The 17691-nt window shown below is 51.9% G+C and overlaps 1 protein-coding gene across 10 annotated transcripts in view; it reads right to left on the reverse strand.

The window, feature by feature from the left end:
• Nucleotides 1-17691, reverse strand: part of TNS1 (tensin 1) — a 216275-nt gene that overhangs the window by 156506 nt on the left and 42078 nt on the right. For all 10 annotated transcript variants that reach the window (XM_072961624.1, XM_072961616.1, XM_072961627.1 and 7 more), the window contains exon 3: nucleotides 6627-6664. Coding sequence is in view for 8 of the 10 variants with exons in the window: in XM_072961616.1 (XP_072817717.1) it covers nucleotides 6627-6664 (38 nt within the window). In the remaining 2 variants the exon portion in view is untranslated. The remainder of the gene's footprint in view (nucleotides 1-6626; nucleotides 6665-17691) is intronic.

A 17691-nucleotide genomic window follows, 5' to 3' on the forward strand; every position in this document is an offset into this window, starting at 1 on the left:
ATGAAATCAGAATCCCTGGGGAGGAGGACCCAGGCATGAGTATTTTTAAAGCACCCTAGTGATTCTAATGTACAAACAAGGTCTGGAAACCACTGCTATGGATCTCGGGGGCCCTGAGGCAAGCAAACAAGCAAAAGACATATTCGCCAGCGTGGTTTCCTCATTCCTCCTTGATAACGGAGAGGGAGAAGAGAAGAAAGGCTCACGCAGGTATCTAGTCCTGTTTGACACCAGTGCCCTCAGCAAGCTTGGTTGGTCTCTCAGATTCTCCTCACCTTTTGTGAGTTAGAAGAAGGCAGGAGGAACACAAAATGATATTAGCAACTTTTTGACCACTGAATTTTGAGCTTGGCATTTTAGTTGGTTTTTCATAGAGCCCTACAGAATAAGTGTTAGTATAATTCCCATGTTACAGATGAGGAAACGGGGGCTCAGAGAGGTAAAGTACTTTGCCCAAAGTCACACAGCCAGTTATGGCTGTAGTCAGCATTTAAATTCAAAAGTCTGTCTCCAAGAGCAAAGAATTTAAACCCTCCGCTGGGCTTAGAGCAATGGATGGGTCTTGGGGCCAAGAACCTCCTCCCACTACCCGGCTATCCCGGTAGCAGGAGGCCACAACAAGCCTCCAACACAACTGTGACGGGAGGCTGCAGGTGTGTTTATGAGAGAGCGGGAAAGGTGATGTGTAATGTGATTGAAAGATGGGGGTTAATTATGGGATTTCCTTTCCTTTCAAGCTTAAAGGATGGGATTTAAACCCCTCTGGTACAGGGAAGGAGACCAAGTCATAGCTGCCGCCTCCTCCCTTCACCCACTACTTCTCAACCCCCTGGGTACTCAGGGCAGGGAAGTGCCCAGCTGGGAGGAGGGCAGCAGAGAGCAAAAGGCTAAAAGCGAGGTGAGAAGGTTCTGCCCGGAGGCTGAGGTGCAGGCCTGCGCAATCTGTCTGCCCAGCAGCTACCTGGTCCTTTCATCTCTTATCTGACCTGGAATGGACACCAAGCACTTTGCTGGAAGGAGCTGCCCTTGTCAGCTGGGACTGCTATTTCAAAACAAGTGGGCAAACGAGGAGTGAAAAGAGGGTTTCTCAAACACACATGGGGGGTTAGGGGAAACTGGGAGTGGGCTCTGCAGGAACTCTCTGTACTATCTTTGCAACTTTTCCATAACTGTAAAATTACCACAAAATTTAAAATCTCCTTTAAAACAATAAATTAAAATGTAAATGAATACAATGAATCTGGAGGTTGTGGAACCGTATAGCAGGCACGTGAGGAGAAAAGCAAAACAGAAGAAAATCTGCTGTGTATATACACACCGTGCATGTGCTCAAATAAAGTGGAAGGCAAATCCTGGGCCGTTCATTTTAAATCCTCAACAGGAGAGAAACAATTGGGAACAAATAAGGACCCCTATGAGACATAAGGGTAGGGACTAAAGGAGGCTTAGAATTTGCTTCCTTCAAGAGATTTAGGGGGATGGCTGGAGAGTGGGGTTTCCATGAACTACAGTGAGCTGTCAGTGCCTGAACCAGCCCCTTCTCTCTATTCATCTGTTCCTCTGGCTCACGCTCGCTCTTGGTCTACTCCTCTTCTCATCTGCTCCCCCTCCATCTATCCCAGGGCAGTGCCAGAAAGCCACTGTGCCAAGGTGCCCTTAGCCAAATTGGTTACCCTACCTGGGCCTCCCCATTGGATCTATAAAGTGGGCTCTCTTACAGAACCGAGAAGTGAAAGGAAATGTTCTGTGTATTACAAAGTTCAGTGGAGACACAGGTGATTAAATGTTCATGGCAGGTCTGTTCATAATAGCCCCAAATTGGAAATAACCCAAATGGTAATCAACAATGGAATGGATAAATAAATTGTGGTTAATTCACCTATGGGAGTACAACATAGCAATAAAAAAGAATGGACCACTGCCACTCACTAGAACACCAATGAGCCTCCCAGACATAACGCTGAGTGAAATAAGCCAGACACAAAAGTAAACATACTGCATGATTCAATTTATATGAAGTTCATCCACAGGCAAAACTAGCCTTTGATGGTACAAGTAAGACTGGCAATTACCTGTGGGGGCTATTGATTGGTAGGGGGAACATAACGGCTGTTTCTGGGGTACTAGAAATGTTCCAGATCTTCTTGATCTGGCTCATATATATGTACAAATTTATCCACTTGTGTACTTTATGGTATATGAGTTATACCACCAACTAGAAAATGTAAACGTCTAGATTTATTATTTGGAGCATCTCTGTGTCAGGAGGTAGGAGAGCTTTTTGAAGGGGAATTTTAAAATGGTTTCTCTGCTCCTTCTTTCCTGCTCCCATCCACCCATCAGCCTCTCTCTCTACATAAGAACTTCTTGTTTCTCAACATTTCTTTATTCCACTCTTTTACTCATTCACTGGAACCTCTAATACGGCCCAAGCACTATTCTATAAACTGAGGGCACAACGTATCTCTCAACCCTCGCAAGTGCAATAAACATGTGTTCAACACCTACTATGAGTTGGGTGCTAAGGCCCCTCCTCTACCGGTACTGAGCATTTTCTCTCAAGCAAGTCCAAGTGGCAAAGAACGGGGCATAGAATATCTGGGCTCCTTTCCAGTTTCACCTATGGTTCCAAGAAAGGAGAAGGTACCTACTATGTGCCAGTGTGCATTCAATCCTCTACAACCCAGCTCACACAGATGGAAGGCAGCAGGGGTAGAGTTCAAACCTGGGTATGTCTAATTCCTATGTCCCTGCCCTTCCCACCACTCTTGAGACCTCCCAAGAGCCAGATCAGTTTTGCTCTCTCTCTGGACGTCTGTGGTAGTCCACCTCCAAATGGTCCCAATGATTCTTGCCTCCAAGTATTCGTGTCTTTATATAGGTCCCTCCCACACTCAGTGGGGCTGACTTGGGTAACCAATAGTATATTGGAGAAATAGTATTTGTCTTTCAAGGGTAGGATATAAAGGACATGTGGCTTCCACCTTGTTCTTTCTTGAATCACTCATTCTCAGGAAGCCAGCTGCCATGTTGTAAGGACATGAAGCAGCCTGATGGAGAAGTCTGTGTGGCAAGAAACTGAGACGTCCTGCAAAAAGCCAGCCCCAATTTGCTAGCCACATGAAAAAACCACCTTGGAAGCAGATCCTCCAGCCCATCAGGCCTCCAGATGACTACAGCCCCAGCTGACATCTTGACTGCCACCCCATGAGAGACCCGAGGCCAGAACCAGCCAACTAAGCCACTCCCAAGTTTCTGACCCACAGAAACTGTGTGTTACTGCTTTAAGCTACTAAATTTAGGGGTAATTTGTTATACCGTATTGTGACATATAAATAATAGAGCCCCTCTCAGAGCTATGGGTTCATGCTGCAGGAACAATCTGGAAGGTGATATGTGTAAGTATCCAGAACCAGTCACTTTCTAGACGGGTGGCCAGAGTGAGCTGAATTTGAGAGGACAGGAGAGGATCAACATCAGCAAGAAACCCCCAGTGTGGGAGAGAAGAACTGAGAAATAAGAGACCAAGCAAAGCAGAAATCCTGGCACCTTCTTCCCTAGAAATTTCTCACACACTTCATCTAACTCAGTAAATGGAACCACATGTACCGGTGACTCTGGCCAAAAACCTGGGAGTCATCCTTGAGCCCATTCTCTCTCGCACCCAACATCCCATCCACCAGCCAGGCTCTGGGCACAACCCAGAATGCATCCCAGGCTTGGTCCCTTCCCACTGTCTTTCCTGTGAGTGCCTTGGACTTAGCCACCAGCCTCTCTCATCTGGGCAATATCAGCTGCCTCTTGGCCCATCTCCCTGCTCCTACCCTTTGGACTGCTCAAGGCCAGAGTGGCCTTCTCAAAGTGGAAGCCAGATCATGTCTCTCATGCTCAAAGCTCTCCAGCACTCGCTAGTCTCCAGCCACATGGCCTTCTTTCAAGCATGACACACTCATCTCACCTCAGGGCCTTCGCACTGGCTGTTTCAATCTCAAATCATCACGTAACATCACTGAGGTCTCACTTCACACAGCACTTCCTTGGAGGAGTTTTCCTGGGCCACTCAGCTTAATCACTCTCTAACCTACCACCCTAGCTCATTTCCTTCATAACTTGTTTGCCTATTTACTGTCTATCCTATTAGAATGTCAGCCCCATGAGGGTAAAGGCCTTCTCTGTCTTGTTCACCAATAATAGTGTCTGGAACTTGGAAAGAGCTCAAAAAAAATTTGTTTAATGCATTTCGATGAGACAGGGGGATGGATGAAAGGACCTTCAAGTCCAGAGCTCCGCTGTGTGTTCTAGGGCTCACATCACCCTTTCCCTGCAGGAGGAAAAGGCAGGGCGGGAGTAAGAGCTGTGGTTTCAGGGGAGAGACTTGCCAGCTGGGTGGAGCTCATACTACCAGTGGGTCTCACTTCCTACAGAGGAAAATCCTACAAAAAGCCCCATCTGTCTGACCACTGCCCTGCAAGTCTGAAAGGTGCTCTGGGTTGGCCTTCTTGGCTGAGTACAACAGGGTTGCTGCAGCCTGGTGCATTCAAACCCCCAGCATATGTGCGAATTGCCAGACAGGCTACATCCCCAAGAAGTCAACTTGGGCATCCCTCTGCCTCCACACAGGAGGCTGCTGTACAACAAAGAGCCACCTTCTGTCACACCTCTCAGCCTCTCCAGACTCCCCACTCACCCTACTCAGATCCTTCTCTAACTGTATCCACTGCTGCAAGAGATGGAAGGGCAGGTAAGGATCAAGGAATGTCTGTCCATAGGCAAGAAAGAGCATTTAGAAGGAAGCACAAAGGCCCAAGGACAGAGATGGGTGAGGAATTATACTGTGAGACCTTAGGAGAGTCATTCAAACTTTGGGTGCCTCGGTTCCCTTATCTGAAAAACAACGGGCTCTTTCGGCCTGTTTTATGCTCTGATAGAATTAAAAGAATAAAATCAGATAATGCATTGAAGTGCTTTCTAAGGCCTACAGCACTGTACAAATGTCCATTGTTATTGAGAGAAGCAGGTGCAGGAAGGGGGGTGGGGTAGACTGGGGAGGAGAAAGAGCACTGGAAGGTTCTGAGGTTAAGGGTGGAAAACTCTGCTCTGGATGAAGAGAACCAGGAGGGAGATGGAGGGAGAAGCAGAAACTCACTCCCCACCTGGAGAAGAAAAGGCTGAGAGAGTCAGAAAAGCAGACAACAACAGAAGGGAAAGGAACTGTCCAGATGTGGCCACCATGAGCTGGGCCCTTTGCACTTCTGTTGGGAGAACAGACTTTCCAGATGGGGAGACACTCCCAGCAAAGCTGTGTACTTTACTTGAGCAAGGTCACACAGGAGAAAGTGGATTCCTCTCAGACCTGTCTGCTCCATCAGCACCCTTCTCCAGGGTAACACTTGACCCTTAGAGCTACTGATTGATAACAGTCAATTACCTGCTGTGTCTCTGAGCAACTATCGTGTGTCACACACATTAACCCATCTCATCCTCATAATAATCTTGTCTTATTCCCATATCCTGGAGAATGAAACAGAGGCTCAGAGACGTTACATGACTTACCCAAGGTCATCCAGCCAATAAGATGCAGAGCATGAGATGTACCAGACACTGGGGCTCAACTGCTCAAAGTTCCTTTTTGAAGTATTCTCCCCCCAACCCCCATTCCACTCACTGAACTGAACAGCAAAGGTAGGGGTGAGAGGGCAGGGAGGATATTAGCAACAATGGGGGACAGTGCAGAGACTGGCTGCATAGGAAAGGTTAAGGCAGGGCATTTCCACCTCCAGGGAGCTGAGCGCATCTGACAGAACAATTTCCTTCCCAAATGATTCATCACAATCCATCTTGGTGTCATCCCTCCCTCCCCCTGCCAACCCTTTACTCCAAGAGGCTGCCACCAGCTGGTCCATAACTCCTCTGTCCAGGCCTGAGAGGATGCATTAGGGGACCAGCCAACCTGGCCAACCAGGACCCAGCAATCCCTCTGGAGGCTTCTTGCCTCCGTTTTCCTCTCCCACTAAGACGAGCCAGGAAGCACTGACCAAGAAACTGAGGACCAAACTGGGACCCCCGCCAATAAAGAGAGTGGGATGGTTGCTTAGGAGGGTCCAGGCCCAGAGCGACCCTGACCTCTGACCTTTTTCAACGCCCCCCCCCCACTCCTACCCATCCCCTTCGCCTGCCCTCGAGGTCCTACGGCTGTGGCCCCATCCCGCGTTTTCCTTTGCTGGCCAAATCTGGCCGACTAGGACTCTGCGCGGTCCACAGGGTAAATGAAATGCACCCCTCTCCCCCTCCATATCCCCACCCGCCTAGAGAACTAGGGGAAATACCTTCAAAGGCCCTTCTCCCGGATCTCGGTCCCCACCAGCCACCTCCAGTAGCCGCAGAGACAGCGCGCCGCGCCCCCCATGCCCCTCGCTGCGCCCCTCCTCCCACTGCCCACCGGCCCTCGCCTTCACCTTGACCTGAGCCCGCTCCTGGGCCCAGAAGCTTTGCATAAACAAAGAGAGAAGGAGGGGACGATCAGGGCACCGCCTCCGGCCCGCCGTCGCCCCCGCTCCAGTCCCGGGACCCCAAGATAGTCTCGTCCCCAACCCCGCCGCGGGGCCAGCCGGCCCACAGCCCCTTACCTTGGCCTGGCATTTCCGATGACAGGAGAAGCTGCAGACTGCAAGAGGGCGAGACACAGAAAGAAAGTTTAGCCGCGAGGTATGAAATGGAAACTCCGGCGAAATCTCCTCCCACCCCCGCCCGCAACCCGCGCTCGGGAGGGAAGGAGGGACGGAGCGAAGGAGGGAAGGAGAGAGGAGGGGGCGGGGGGCTGCGGCAGCTCCTCGAAGCCTGCGGGGCGGGAACGCTGGAGACTGTGGACCCGCGGGGCCCCGGGAGGCGCCGAGCCCCCATTGCCCGAGCCCCTCCGGCGGGCACGGGAAGGTGGGAGGAGCAGCGGGAGAGCCGCGGACCCACTCGGCCTCTGGATCCTTAACAGGGGCAGAGGTGGCCAGGACCCAGGCCCTTTGCCAGCCGAGCAGGGAATAGCAAGGACTAAGGGGACCTTCCCTTACACACTAGACAGTCAGCCGGCACCCGGGAACCACGATCACTCTCACTCCCCCTCCCACCCTAGAGAGATACACAGACCCAATTCATGATCCAGGGGAGGCCCGGTGCACACACACATACATATACACACACACAGACACTCACCAAGAACCATTTACGTCCACACACTCGTCCATACGTGCACACAGCACATACAGCCAGCCTCACAGACGCACGCACAGGCCAAGAAGAAACCTCTGACTTGGGGTCACTAGCACACACACGTTCATGGGAGACCCTCGGAGTACAGCCTGACAGACTTGTGGACACAGACTCACAAACTTTGTGTTGAAACACACACACACACACAAACACACACACACATGACTTGCTCCGCCCTTCCACTAACAGAAGCTGGAATCAAATTTCCTATGGGGTTCCCTCAGCCTGGAATGTCCCAGTCCTGCCCACCCTACCCCCAGGGCCCTCCACCCAGGAGTTTGGTGGTCCCCTCCCACCAGGTCCTGCAGCTGGGGTGAGGGGGTCCCCTAATAAGAGCTTCTGCACTGGCTTGACCTTATGGATTGCCCAGGGCTGGCTGAGGCAGGTGGGCCGGGGCACCTATGAAAGAACAGCCCTAACCCCAAATCCTCACAGCTCCGGGCCACGGTCAGCTGCCCTGCCTCTTGGATCTACAGTCACCCCAACTCCTTTCCAACCAGATTCCCAGTGGAACACAGAAGGGGAGACAGAGGCACAGATGGAGGCCCCAGGGCTCCCTGCGCTAAGCCTGCTGGTTTGTCTGTGGAGTAGGGTTCAGGAGACACCGGGAGGCACACTGGGAGGAATCTGGGATGTGACCTTGGCCGGATCTTGTTCTCCCAGAACCTAGTTCTGGCCCCAGCTCAGGCCTGTGACTCAGCCAGTGCTGAGCAAGGCTTTCCTGACCCCACCAGCCACACAGCCCAGCTCAGGGACTTCTCCACCCCCGGCCACCCAAGTCAAGTCATGCCCATCTGTCTAGCCTTTCTGCTTCTCTCTCGCTGACCCACCCCCAGGTGGCAACTCGGCTCCTAAGGGTGGGTCCACTTTGACACCAGCAGCCTTCCCAGCCCCACCCACTATGTCTTCTTTTCTGGCCATGGAATGTGGAATTGAGAAAGCCTCAGGCCATGTGGCCTGAGCTTGGAAGGCCCTCCCAGCCAGGCAGGCGCCCCACTGGGCCACTGCCCTCAGACTAGGGGAACCTTTCCTCTCCCTCTGCTAATCAAATGCTGGGTCTTCAGGAATAAGTCCTGGGCCCCTTCTCTCAAGGCCTCTCTCGCTGTTCCCTACCTCCTTGAAGGCGTCACCACAGAGTGCACGTTTCCTGCCACCAACTTGGTTCCTACAGCTATGGGCTCCTTCAAGGAAGGGACCTCCTGGCTTGGTCTCTATCTCCCTCTGTATCAAACACACACACACAGAGGACTTAGTACACAGCAGAGGCTTGGTAAATGTTTGCTGAGTTGACCTGACTAAAGATCATCCCTGAATTTTATTTTCACCCCCATTTAATCATCCTCACCCCACTCTCGGCCTTTTCCTGAATCACAACCCTCCCCTCAATGTCTCATATTCAATCAAAATCCATCCCTAAGTGTCCACTCCAGGCCTCCCAACCCTAGTTCTAGACACTAGGAGCACAGTGAGAGCCAGGACTCCCATCTCCCTCCAGCATCATAGTTCATACTCCTGATGTTCACAGAATGTACCAAGCTCTTTCCTACCTTGGGGCCTTTGCACTTGCTTTTTGGGCTGCCTGGAACACTCTCTCTCACCCCAGCTCTCCATTGTTCACCCAACCATATCCTTCTACTTCTAGAATCCACTGAAAGCCATCTCTTTCCCTGACCATCCAAATTACAGTAGGTTCTCCCATCATTTTTTCTCAGCAGCATCCTAATAAAATTCTGTTAGCGCAGCTCACAATTGCAAGTCATCTTGGGTAATGCCTGCTCCCTTATATATAGTACATCTCCCTACGCTAGATTCATGAGGGCAGAGAGTATGCCTGCCTCATTCACACTGTATCCCCAGCAGCTAGAACAGGGTCTGCTCCAGGCCCACAGCACCAAATAGCACCTATGTGAAAATTAGAAAAAGTCCTACCCTCTGAGCAGACCAACCTGGTGGACACACAACTGAGTACAGTGTCTTTGTGAGAATGGCAGAAGATGCCCTTTCTCCAGGTGGACCCAGCCCTGAATCTGAATGCATGGCTTGGTAAGCAACGCATGGGCTGATTCCAGTGCTCTTGCAGGCGGCCGGGCGCCCTTGGCAGTGAGTGGCCTGCATGACTGTTCAGGGCAGCCCTGCCTGTCACACAGTGGGCAGACACTCAATAAACGCCCTTGAGTGGAGGGCAGATGGGGAAATCATCGGGCAAGTTCAGTACAATGTGCTGAGTGCTCCTACGTGCTGGAATGCAGAGCCTGTCCTTGAAAGCTCTACAGCGGGGAGCAAGGAAAACTGCCCCCAGCCCCCAGCCCAGAAGACAGCTCAGCAAACTGAATTCAAGTGGCAGGTTCTAAGCAGCGCAGGCATGGCCAAGCCCCCATGGATTTTTACACCTTTAAAATCACCTGCTCCCAACTGCAAGGAAACCCTCTTGCCCCGAGTCCCCTCCAGGGAAGGCTCCTTTGCAATCTTAGTCACCTGTCTCAGGTATTCTCCCGTAGGGCGGTATTTCCTACTCTCTAACTTGCATCCCTCTTGCTGCAATTTAAAACATGCCATTTGGTTGGCTTCTCACTTCCAGTTTAATGGCACATTCAGCTGTGTTACAGAAAGGAAAATTGCGGCATCCAGCCTCCAAGGTGGCCCCCAGTGTGACTGGCCTCCTGGTGTGCACACCCTCCTGCAGCTCCCTCCCACAGTGCACAGGGCTGTTTGATCGGCTATTGCAGAATTGACGGTGGATGGCTTCTCATCCAAGTTACTGGTGGCTTCAGCCTTCATCTCCTGAATCACTCACTCTGGGAGAAGTCAGTTACCATGTTGCGAGGGCATTCAAACAGCCTTGTAGAGAGGGCCATGTGGTGAACAGCTGAGCTCTCCTGCCACCAGCCAGCACCAAGTTGGCTGGCACACAACTGGGGCACCTTGGAAGTGGAATCTCCTGCCTCTGTCAGGCCCTCAGATGACCACAGCCCTGGCTGATATCTTGACTGCAACTTCAGGAAACACCCAGAGTACGTGGGCAAACCACCCAGCTACCTGGGCAAACCTCCACTCATGAATGCCCAACCCACAGAACCTAGATGAGAGAATAATGTTGTGTTTATTTTAAACTGCTAAGGCTTGGAGTAATTTGTTACACAGTTACAGCTAACAAATACAGAAACCAGAACCAGAAATATAGGATCCCTCAGAAAGCAAGAAGCCAAAGGCTGATGCTGAGAATCGAGACCAGAGGCCGTCCCCTGGGTCCGTCCCTGCTCCCTGCATGTTCCTCCCTGTAATTCCTTCTTCCCTTTCCTTACCCTACTAAGTAATTAGTCGTCCAAAGAGGCTGTTGAATCTCAGCCTTCCTCCCTGACCACTGCACCAGTTCAGGCCAATTACCCTTCCCTGGGCCCCGTCTCCCCACCAGCCTTGTCCCCCTTCAATCCGCAGAGTCACAGGCCATTCTCAGGTACAAACTGATCACATCACACCCCTGCTTAGAACTCTTTGTCCAGCTCCTCAGCACACTTATAAGACCTTGCATGACCTGGTCTTGCCTCCACCTCCAGCCACTGCCCCTAACAAGATCTGTTCCTGCAGCATCAAACTCTTCAAACAGACTCTGAGTCTACAAGGTGCAGGTCTGGAATGGTGAACTCTTATACATCCTTCAAAGCCCAGCTCAAAATGTCCTTCCCTGGATAATAAAGCATTCAAAAATGGCCCCTCTCTTCTCTGTGCAACTAGAATCCTCAGCCCACCACCCTTGGAAAGCTCTTGCCAGCTTGAAGAACTAAATATTCCTTTGATTTGTTCTCCTCCACATTCAACTGCTTCTTAAAGACAGAAAGGGAGGTCCTGAGGTCCTGTTCAACTCTGCAGCTTTTTATACTGTCCCTTCCCCTAGCACTGGGCCAGGCATATAGATGGGGCTCAATAAATGTGGAGTAAATTTCAAACTGGAAAAATTCTCCCCACCCTAAACCCCCTGGATCGGGGCTGACATTCTGGGACAATAGAAAAGACACAAGTAAGGGTGGGTGAGCCCCGCTGTTCAGCTCCACTCTCTGCTGGGAGAGGGCAAGTAGGGACCATAGTCACTCTTGCCAAGTGCTTCAGGACAAACACCATGTATGATCAAGACTGGTGAGGGTTGGGAGCACTAAAGGAGTTCACTGATCCTTCATCCACTCACGCACTGGTCCTGCTCTCCATCTACCTGCTTACTTACCTGGCTACATGTAGACTGGCTCTCAGCTCAGATGCAGGTCATGCACCAGCTCTGTGATCTGGGGCATGTTACTTAACTACTCTGAGCCTTCATCTCCTCGTGTACAAAATAGGGATAATAATAGCACCTACCTCACAGGGTTGTTGCGAGAATTAAACAAATTAATATATGTGGCCAGCCCAGAGCGCACTTCGAAAAAGACCTGGGTTCTAGTCCTAACTGCTAGCGTAGCTGTGTGACCTGATGCAAGTCATTCCCCCCTCTCTGAGTCTTAACTCCTGCTTGGAGAATAAGACGGTCAACTGGCAGTCTCCAAGGTAGATTGGGCCTGCACCCTTGCCTTCATTAGCTGGCCCAATATTTAAAACTCAAAGATGTCTTTAATTAGCTGGAATGCCTTTCAACAGATCAGCTCTTTCCAGATCCCTTGGACCCTCACCATGGTCTACTGTCCACACTCATTTGCCTGCTTTCCCCTTGAAGGCACTTGCATTTCCAACCCCTGATACAGATGGTCTCCAAGCCCTCTTCCAGCTGTGAAAGCCTGTGCACAAGCTCTCACAGTCACCACCCACTACTTCCTCCTTCCAAGCAACAAAGTGGGGAACCCAGGTTCCAACCCTGAAGACATCTCAGGTTGTTGAGGAAACATCCAGCTGACAAGGATACCCACTCCACAGGGTACCATTCCTCATTTCAGGGTGACAAGGGCAGGAAAGGCCCGGCTTCCCCTTCCTGGCACCCTTTGCTGCCTAAGCCCTCTCTGGACATACATCTCAGGATCAACCCCATCTGAGCAGATGGTGGCTTTCCCCCCACAGAAGGCCAGTGACCCTGCAAGATGATGCCCTCTGGGGAAGGACCCTGTCAAACCAAAGCTCCATGGAGCCCCAGAGGCCCCACCTCTGCCCCTAGGTGTTAACACTGCCTCCATGCAGCAGGGCCCAGCCGGTGGCCTGAGACGGAGCCAAAACCCCATATTGGGGAGGAGCTCATGGATTACCTGCAGGGGTGGAGCACCGTACCCCCAACCCCAGCCCTTGGCCAACTCCCGCCTCGCTGGGCTGCCGGTACTCTGTCCTGGGGTGGCTTCCTGCCTCTCGGGAACACAGGAAGCCAACATTGTTGGGATCTAAATGGCCTTTTCCTCCTGGCCTCGGGTCGGAAAATGAGCACATAGCCTCAGTGTGCACCTGACCCCGGCGATAACTGCCTGTGTGCCTGGCCAGCCTCCACTCCTTCCCCAACTGGCAGAGACAACTTTCCAGCTGCCCACCTGCCCACCGGGCCTCTCAGGTCTTCCCTGCCTTGCTAATCTCCACTGCCTGGCTTGGAGGTATGTGATGGGTTTATATTAGGTGTCAACTTGGCTAGTCCACAGTACCCAGATATTTGTTTAATATCATTCTAGATGTTTCTGTGAATGGGATTTTTTTGGATGAGGTAAAAATTTAAATCAGTAGATTCTGAGTAAAATACATTACCTGCCATAATGTGGGTGGGCCTTGTCCAATCAGTTGAAGGCCTGAAGAATAAAGACTGATTTCCCCAAGCAAGAAGGAATTCTGCCAGCAGACTGCTTTTGGATTTGAACTGCAATTCTTCCCTGGGTCTCCAATCTGACAGTCTGCCCTGTAGATTTTGGACTTGCCAAGCTTCCACACTCAAATGAGCCAGTTCCTTAAATATTTGTCTATCTACCTACCTACCTACCTACCTAACTACCCCTCTTGCTGGTTTTGTTTCTCTGGAGAACCCTAATGCAAGGTATCTCTGGGGGTGGTCAGGGGCAGTGGGTACAATGTGGCTCCGATGTTGAAGCAGGAAGAAACCTTCTAGATCATCCTATCTAGTGGTTTTCAAACTTTTGTTTTTGCAGCTAAACTCCTGCAACTGCCTCCTCTTAGGTGGAATCTCAGTGATATTGATTGGCAATTATTGAATGCTTGTTGTGTGCCAGGATCTGTCCTGAGCACTTCATGGGTATTATCTCAGGTAGTCCCCACAGCAACCTGAGGAGGGAGGTTTGCTATGTGACCCATTTTAAAGGTGAGGTGACTGAGGCTCAGAGAGGGGAAGCAATCTGCCTAAGTCCTCACTAGTAAGAGCTGGGATTTGAATCTAGGATGTCTGAGCCAACTGCAAAACTGCCACATCATCCTGCCTCCTAATATATTTAACTCCCAAAACCAGAGCTGCCCTGATTGAAGTGGGCAGGGTTTCCCTAGCCCTAGATCCTTAAGCCTGCTCTCAGATTTCCCCTCTTCTCTACCCTCTCAGATCCCTAAAACACCTTCAAAGGAACTTACAGTTTCCCTGCAACAGTTAGAACTGTGCCCTATTCCAACCCCTCATTTAGAGAACCAGGAAAGCCAGGCCCAGAGAGGTTAAGTGTCTCGCCTAACGTCACACAGCCATGCAGAGGCCAGCCAGGACTAGAACCCAGGGTCCTCCCATACTAGCAGGCTCTTTGCAATGACTCCAAGGAGGTCCTCAGATGCAGTAGAAGCTGGCATCCTCAGTGAAGAGGAGAAGACTCCCTGAAACAAGGTTTCCCCAAATCCAGCCAGTGAGGGCTTCTGGTAGGCTTGTCCCATGAAGGGCTGAATCCTCTTCCCCAGGTGCATCCCACTCTGGGGAAACTGCAGGTGATGGCCTCTACCTTCCAAGGTGACCAGGAGCATTGAAAAGGGAAACACTCTAAATCTGGGCCCCCATTCAGATCCAGACGGCAGCCCTTGGGCTCTTGAGCTGGCATTCTGGTCTCTTCCCTTGGGTTTCAGCCCGGCAAGAGGGTAAGGCCCTCGGGCAAGGCCCTAGACTCCCTGGAGCACTGCCCCCAGAGACCTGTGAGAAACCCATGTTTCAACTGAGGAACTCTTACACATCCCTCAAGACCCAGCCTACATATGCCATCCCTGCTGAAGCCTGACAGGAAAATCTCTGCTGAGTCAGAGACAGCCTTTCACACACAGCTCTGTGCCAGCTTTGCCACCAGGCCCTGTAACTGTTTAATAGCATGTCTGCCTTCCCAGGTCAGGGGTTGAATCTTCACACCAGTATCTGGCCCAGCATCCAGCCCAGAGGGGCTCGGTTCATGACTGTCAAATGGGTGCACACGTGCACACAAGCATGGAGTGGCAGCCTACACTGGGAGAGTTACCAGACTCTACAGATGCCAACAAGGGAATTCTCCGGGCTCTTCCATGGTCTGGGCCTCAGGGGACATTCTTGGTCTATCCCTTTATCTATAGATGAGGAAACTGAGGCCTAAGCAGTGAAGTGATTTATCTGAGGTCACACAGCCTGTGAGCAACAGGGCTGGAAATAGAGGCTGGGCCACTGACAAAGGCCTTGAGCTTCTTCTCCCATTGTCTCCCCACAGGGAGTCTTGGTCCTGACACTCCTGCCCATTTTACAGCCACACACAGAACCTCCGTGCTCCTCACAATCACAACCTCAGAGATGAGGACAAGGTTGATTACTAAGCCCGTGGTACGCAGGAGGAAGCAAGCTCAGTGCCGGAGAAGACCAGCTGAGGTCTCATGGCGACCTCTTTTCCTATATGTCTGTCACGCTTACACCCGCATGTCCACCCACCTTGGTTCTTTGCCTCAGTCGCCTTTGAGTCTCCAGAACCAGGACTAGACCCCAAGTTCCTTGAATTCCTTCTCCACCCCATCTTCCACTCCACCTCCTTTGGCCATATTCCATTAAACGGTGAAATGCAGGAGGGTGGGGACCTATAGAGCAGGGCAGCTGGTGAGAGATGGACAAATACCCCATTCTCTCTAGATCTGGGAAGGTGTCCTCACTGCCTGCCTGCAGCAGAAGTTCCCTCAACATTGCAAGCCCCATGGAGACCGAATTCAGGGCCTTGACATTCGACCTAGAACCCCCAGCCATTAATCCAGGCTGTAGTCCGAGACTTAAAGACCAGAAGAGGAACCAGGGAGCATAGCACACCCTTTGGGTTGGGCTTGGTGAATAAAATATGGCCTGGATTTTAGTCCACAATTGTCCTCTCAGCCAGGGAACAGCCTGTTCAACACACCTGGTGGCCCTGCATGGATGGAGGGAGGGAAGAATGGATGGATGGATGGATGGATGGATGGATGGATGGATGGATGGATAAGGGGTCTGTTTATCTCATGTCATCACAACCTTCTGTTTCCAAAGCACAGAGGGTTGGTCCACTCCTGTATCTCCCACCAGCAAGCGCAGTGGCCCCAACCCTGCTGACAGACCTGTTGCCCCCAACCCTCTTGCTGGGGGTGCGCATATGGCCTGTAGAAGAGCCGGGAGTCTTCTGTCCTCCCTTGTAGGGCCGGGGGGCCCCTAGTCCTTCCGTGGCCCAGTCCTGACACCTGGTGGTGCCTCCAGAGAGTAGCCCTGGCATTCTTCCTGCAAACTCACCCAGAGCTGCCAAACCAGCCTGGCAGCCCACTGGCCATGGGCCCTCCACTCTGGTTCACACTAGCAGGAACGGGCTCCAAACCAGGTAAGACCAGGGTCATCCCTGCTCACCCTGGGAGCCTTCCATTCACATGGGGTCAAATCCCCTCCTGAACCGAGACCTTGAAGCCAGGTCATTTGCAGAACCTAGGACCACAGACTATCACAGAGTGTGTGGCCAGAAACCTGCCCAAGGTCACCCAGTGAGTATGTCCGAACTTCCCTCTAACCCCAGCCCCTATAAGAGCAGCATTGAGGGTCACTGGGGTGAAGGGAAAGCACACTGAATTAGGAAGGAACTGGGGAGAGGTCCAGGGGCTAACCTGAGCGGGTTCAGGGGACAGGGTGGCGTGGAGGTGGTGATGCAAGCAAAATGCAGAACCCTAAGCAACGTCTCCCTGGCTTCTTTCCAGCTCCCACCCTAAACCACCACCTATCCCAGCCAGAGGTCTTGGGGGAGGGTGCCACCTTGTGGCTAATTTTGGTATTGCAAAAGTTCCTGTTTGCCCCCTAAACTCAGTCTGGGTGACCCAGCGCTGCAGTTAAGGACCATAAATCTCTGCCCTTAGCTATGCCTGGAACATCTCCCACATTCACATTCACACACACACACTTCTATCTACCTACTCCAACCTCCAACACCAGCTGAAACTCCCTGTCTAGGAAGCCCTCCCACCCCCAGAGTTTGCCACAAGCTGGAAACACTACTCTGACCAAGACAGCTGTGTGCCTTGGCAAGAGATTTAACTACTCTGAGCCTCAGCTTCCTCATCTGTAAAACAGAGATGACCCCAGCACCTCCTGGATGCCATGAGCATCTCACGAGATCATGTGCGGGAGTGCTTTAATACGAAATGTTTTATTCATTGTTCACTAGGCTGTGATGCCCAGCTTCCCAGCCCCACCAGGATTTGGGCATGAAGGGAAGGAAGAGGGGAGAGTTCTAGCAGAGAGACATCCATGAGTAAAGGCTTCCTGCAAGAAAGGTCCTGGCCCTTTGGCATATTTTATATATTTGGCATATTCGAGAAGTGTGCAAGGTGTAGCTGGTTTCACTATGGCCTTGGGGGCTGGAGGACATGGATCAGAGAGCTCGCAATGGGTGGACTGCCAGGCCATGCAGCCGCAGGAAAGGGTCTGTGCTTGGTCTTGAGGGTGTCGGGGCTGCCAAGGCTTTACCCAGGGAACTAACAGGACTAGATCCACATGGAAGCTGGTGCAGAAGTGGGCTGGAGAGGGGGGTCAGGATGCGAGAGGCAGAGGGGCTGCAAAAGGTGAGAGATGCCAGCTGCCTGAATTGGCTGCAGAGAAGCCCAGCAACTCAAGCTTCATGGAGGAGGGGGCTGGGGATGGATGGGAGGCAGGGAGGCTCTGGTGGGACATCGGGGTGGGTGATGGTGTCAGTCACCAAGATCGGGTGCAGGGGCCTTCTGCTGACTTCACTGTGTAATCTGGGACAAGACACTGACTCCCCTGGCAGCAGTGACAGCAAACCCCAGGCCGTTCCATGAACACATGAGAACAGTCATTGCAAAAGCCTGGCAGCCAGCAGGCCCTTCTCCAAGGGTAAACACGGGTCCTCTTAAACTCACCCCTAAGCTGCCACAGGGGGAGGACTGTGGCTTGGTGTCTTTGCAGTACTCCCAGTGCCAGGCACACACCACCCACAAACCTTCCACATGACCTCCACACACCAACCACACACCAGCCACCTGCCAATACATACTATCCATATGCCTCCTCCAGGTCATTTGCATGCC

This window comes from Vicugna pacos, chromosome 5 (genome assembly GCF_048564905.1).
Source record: "Vicugna pacos chromosome 5, VicPac4, whole genome shotgun sequence".
In the NCBI taxonomy this organism is placed as follows: Eukaryota; Metazoa; Chordata; class Mammalia; order Artiodactyla; family Camelidae; genus Vicugna; species Vicugna pacos.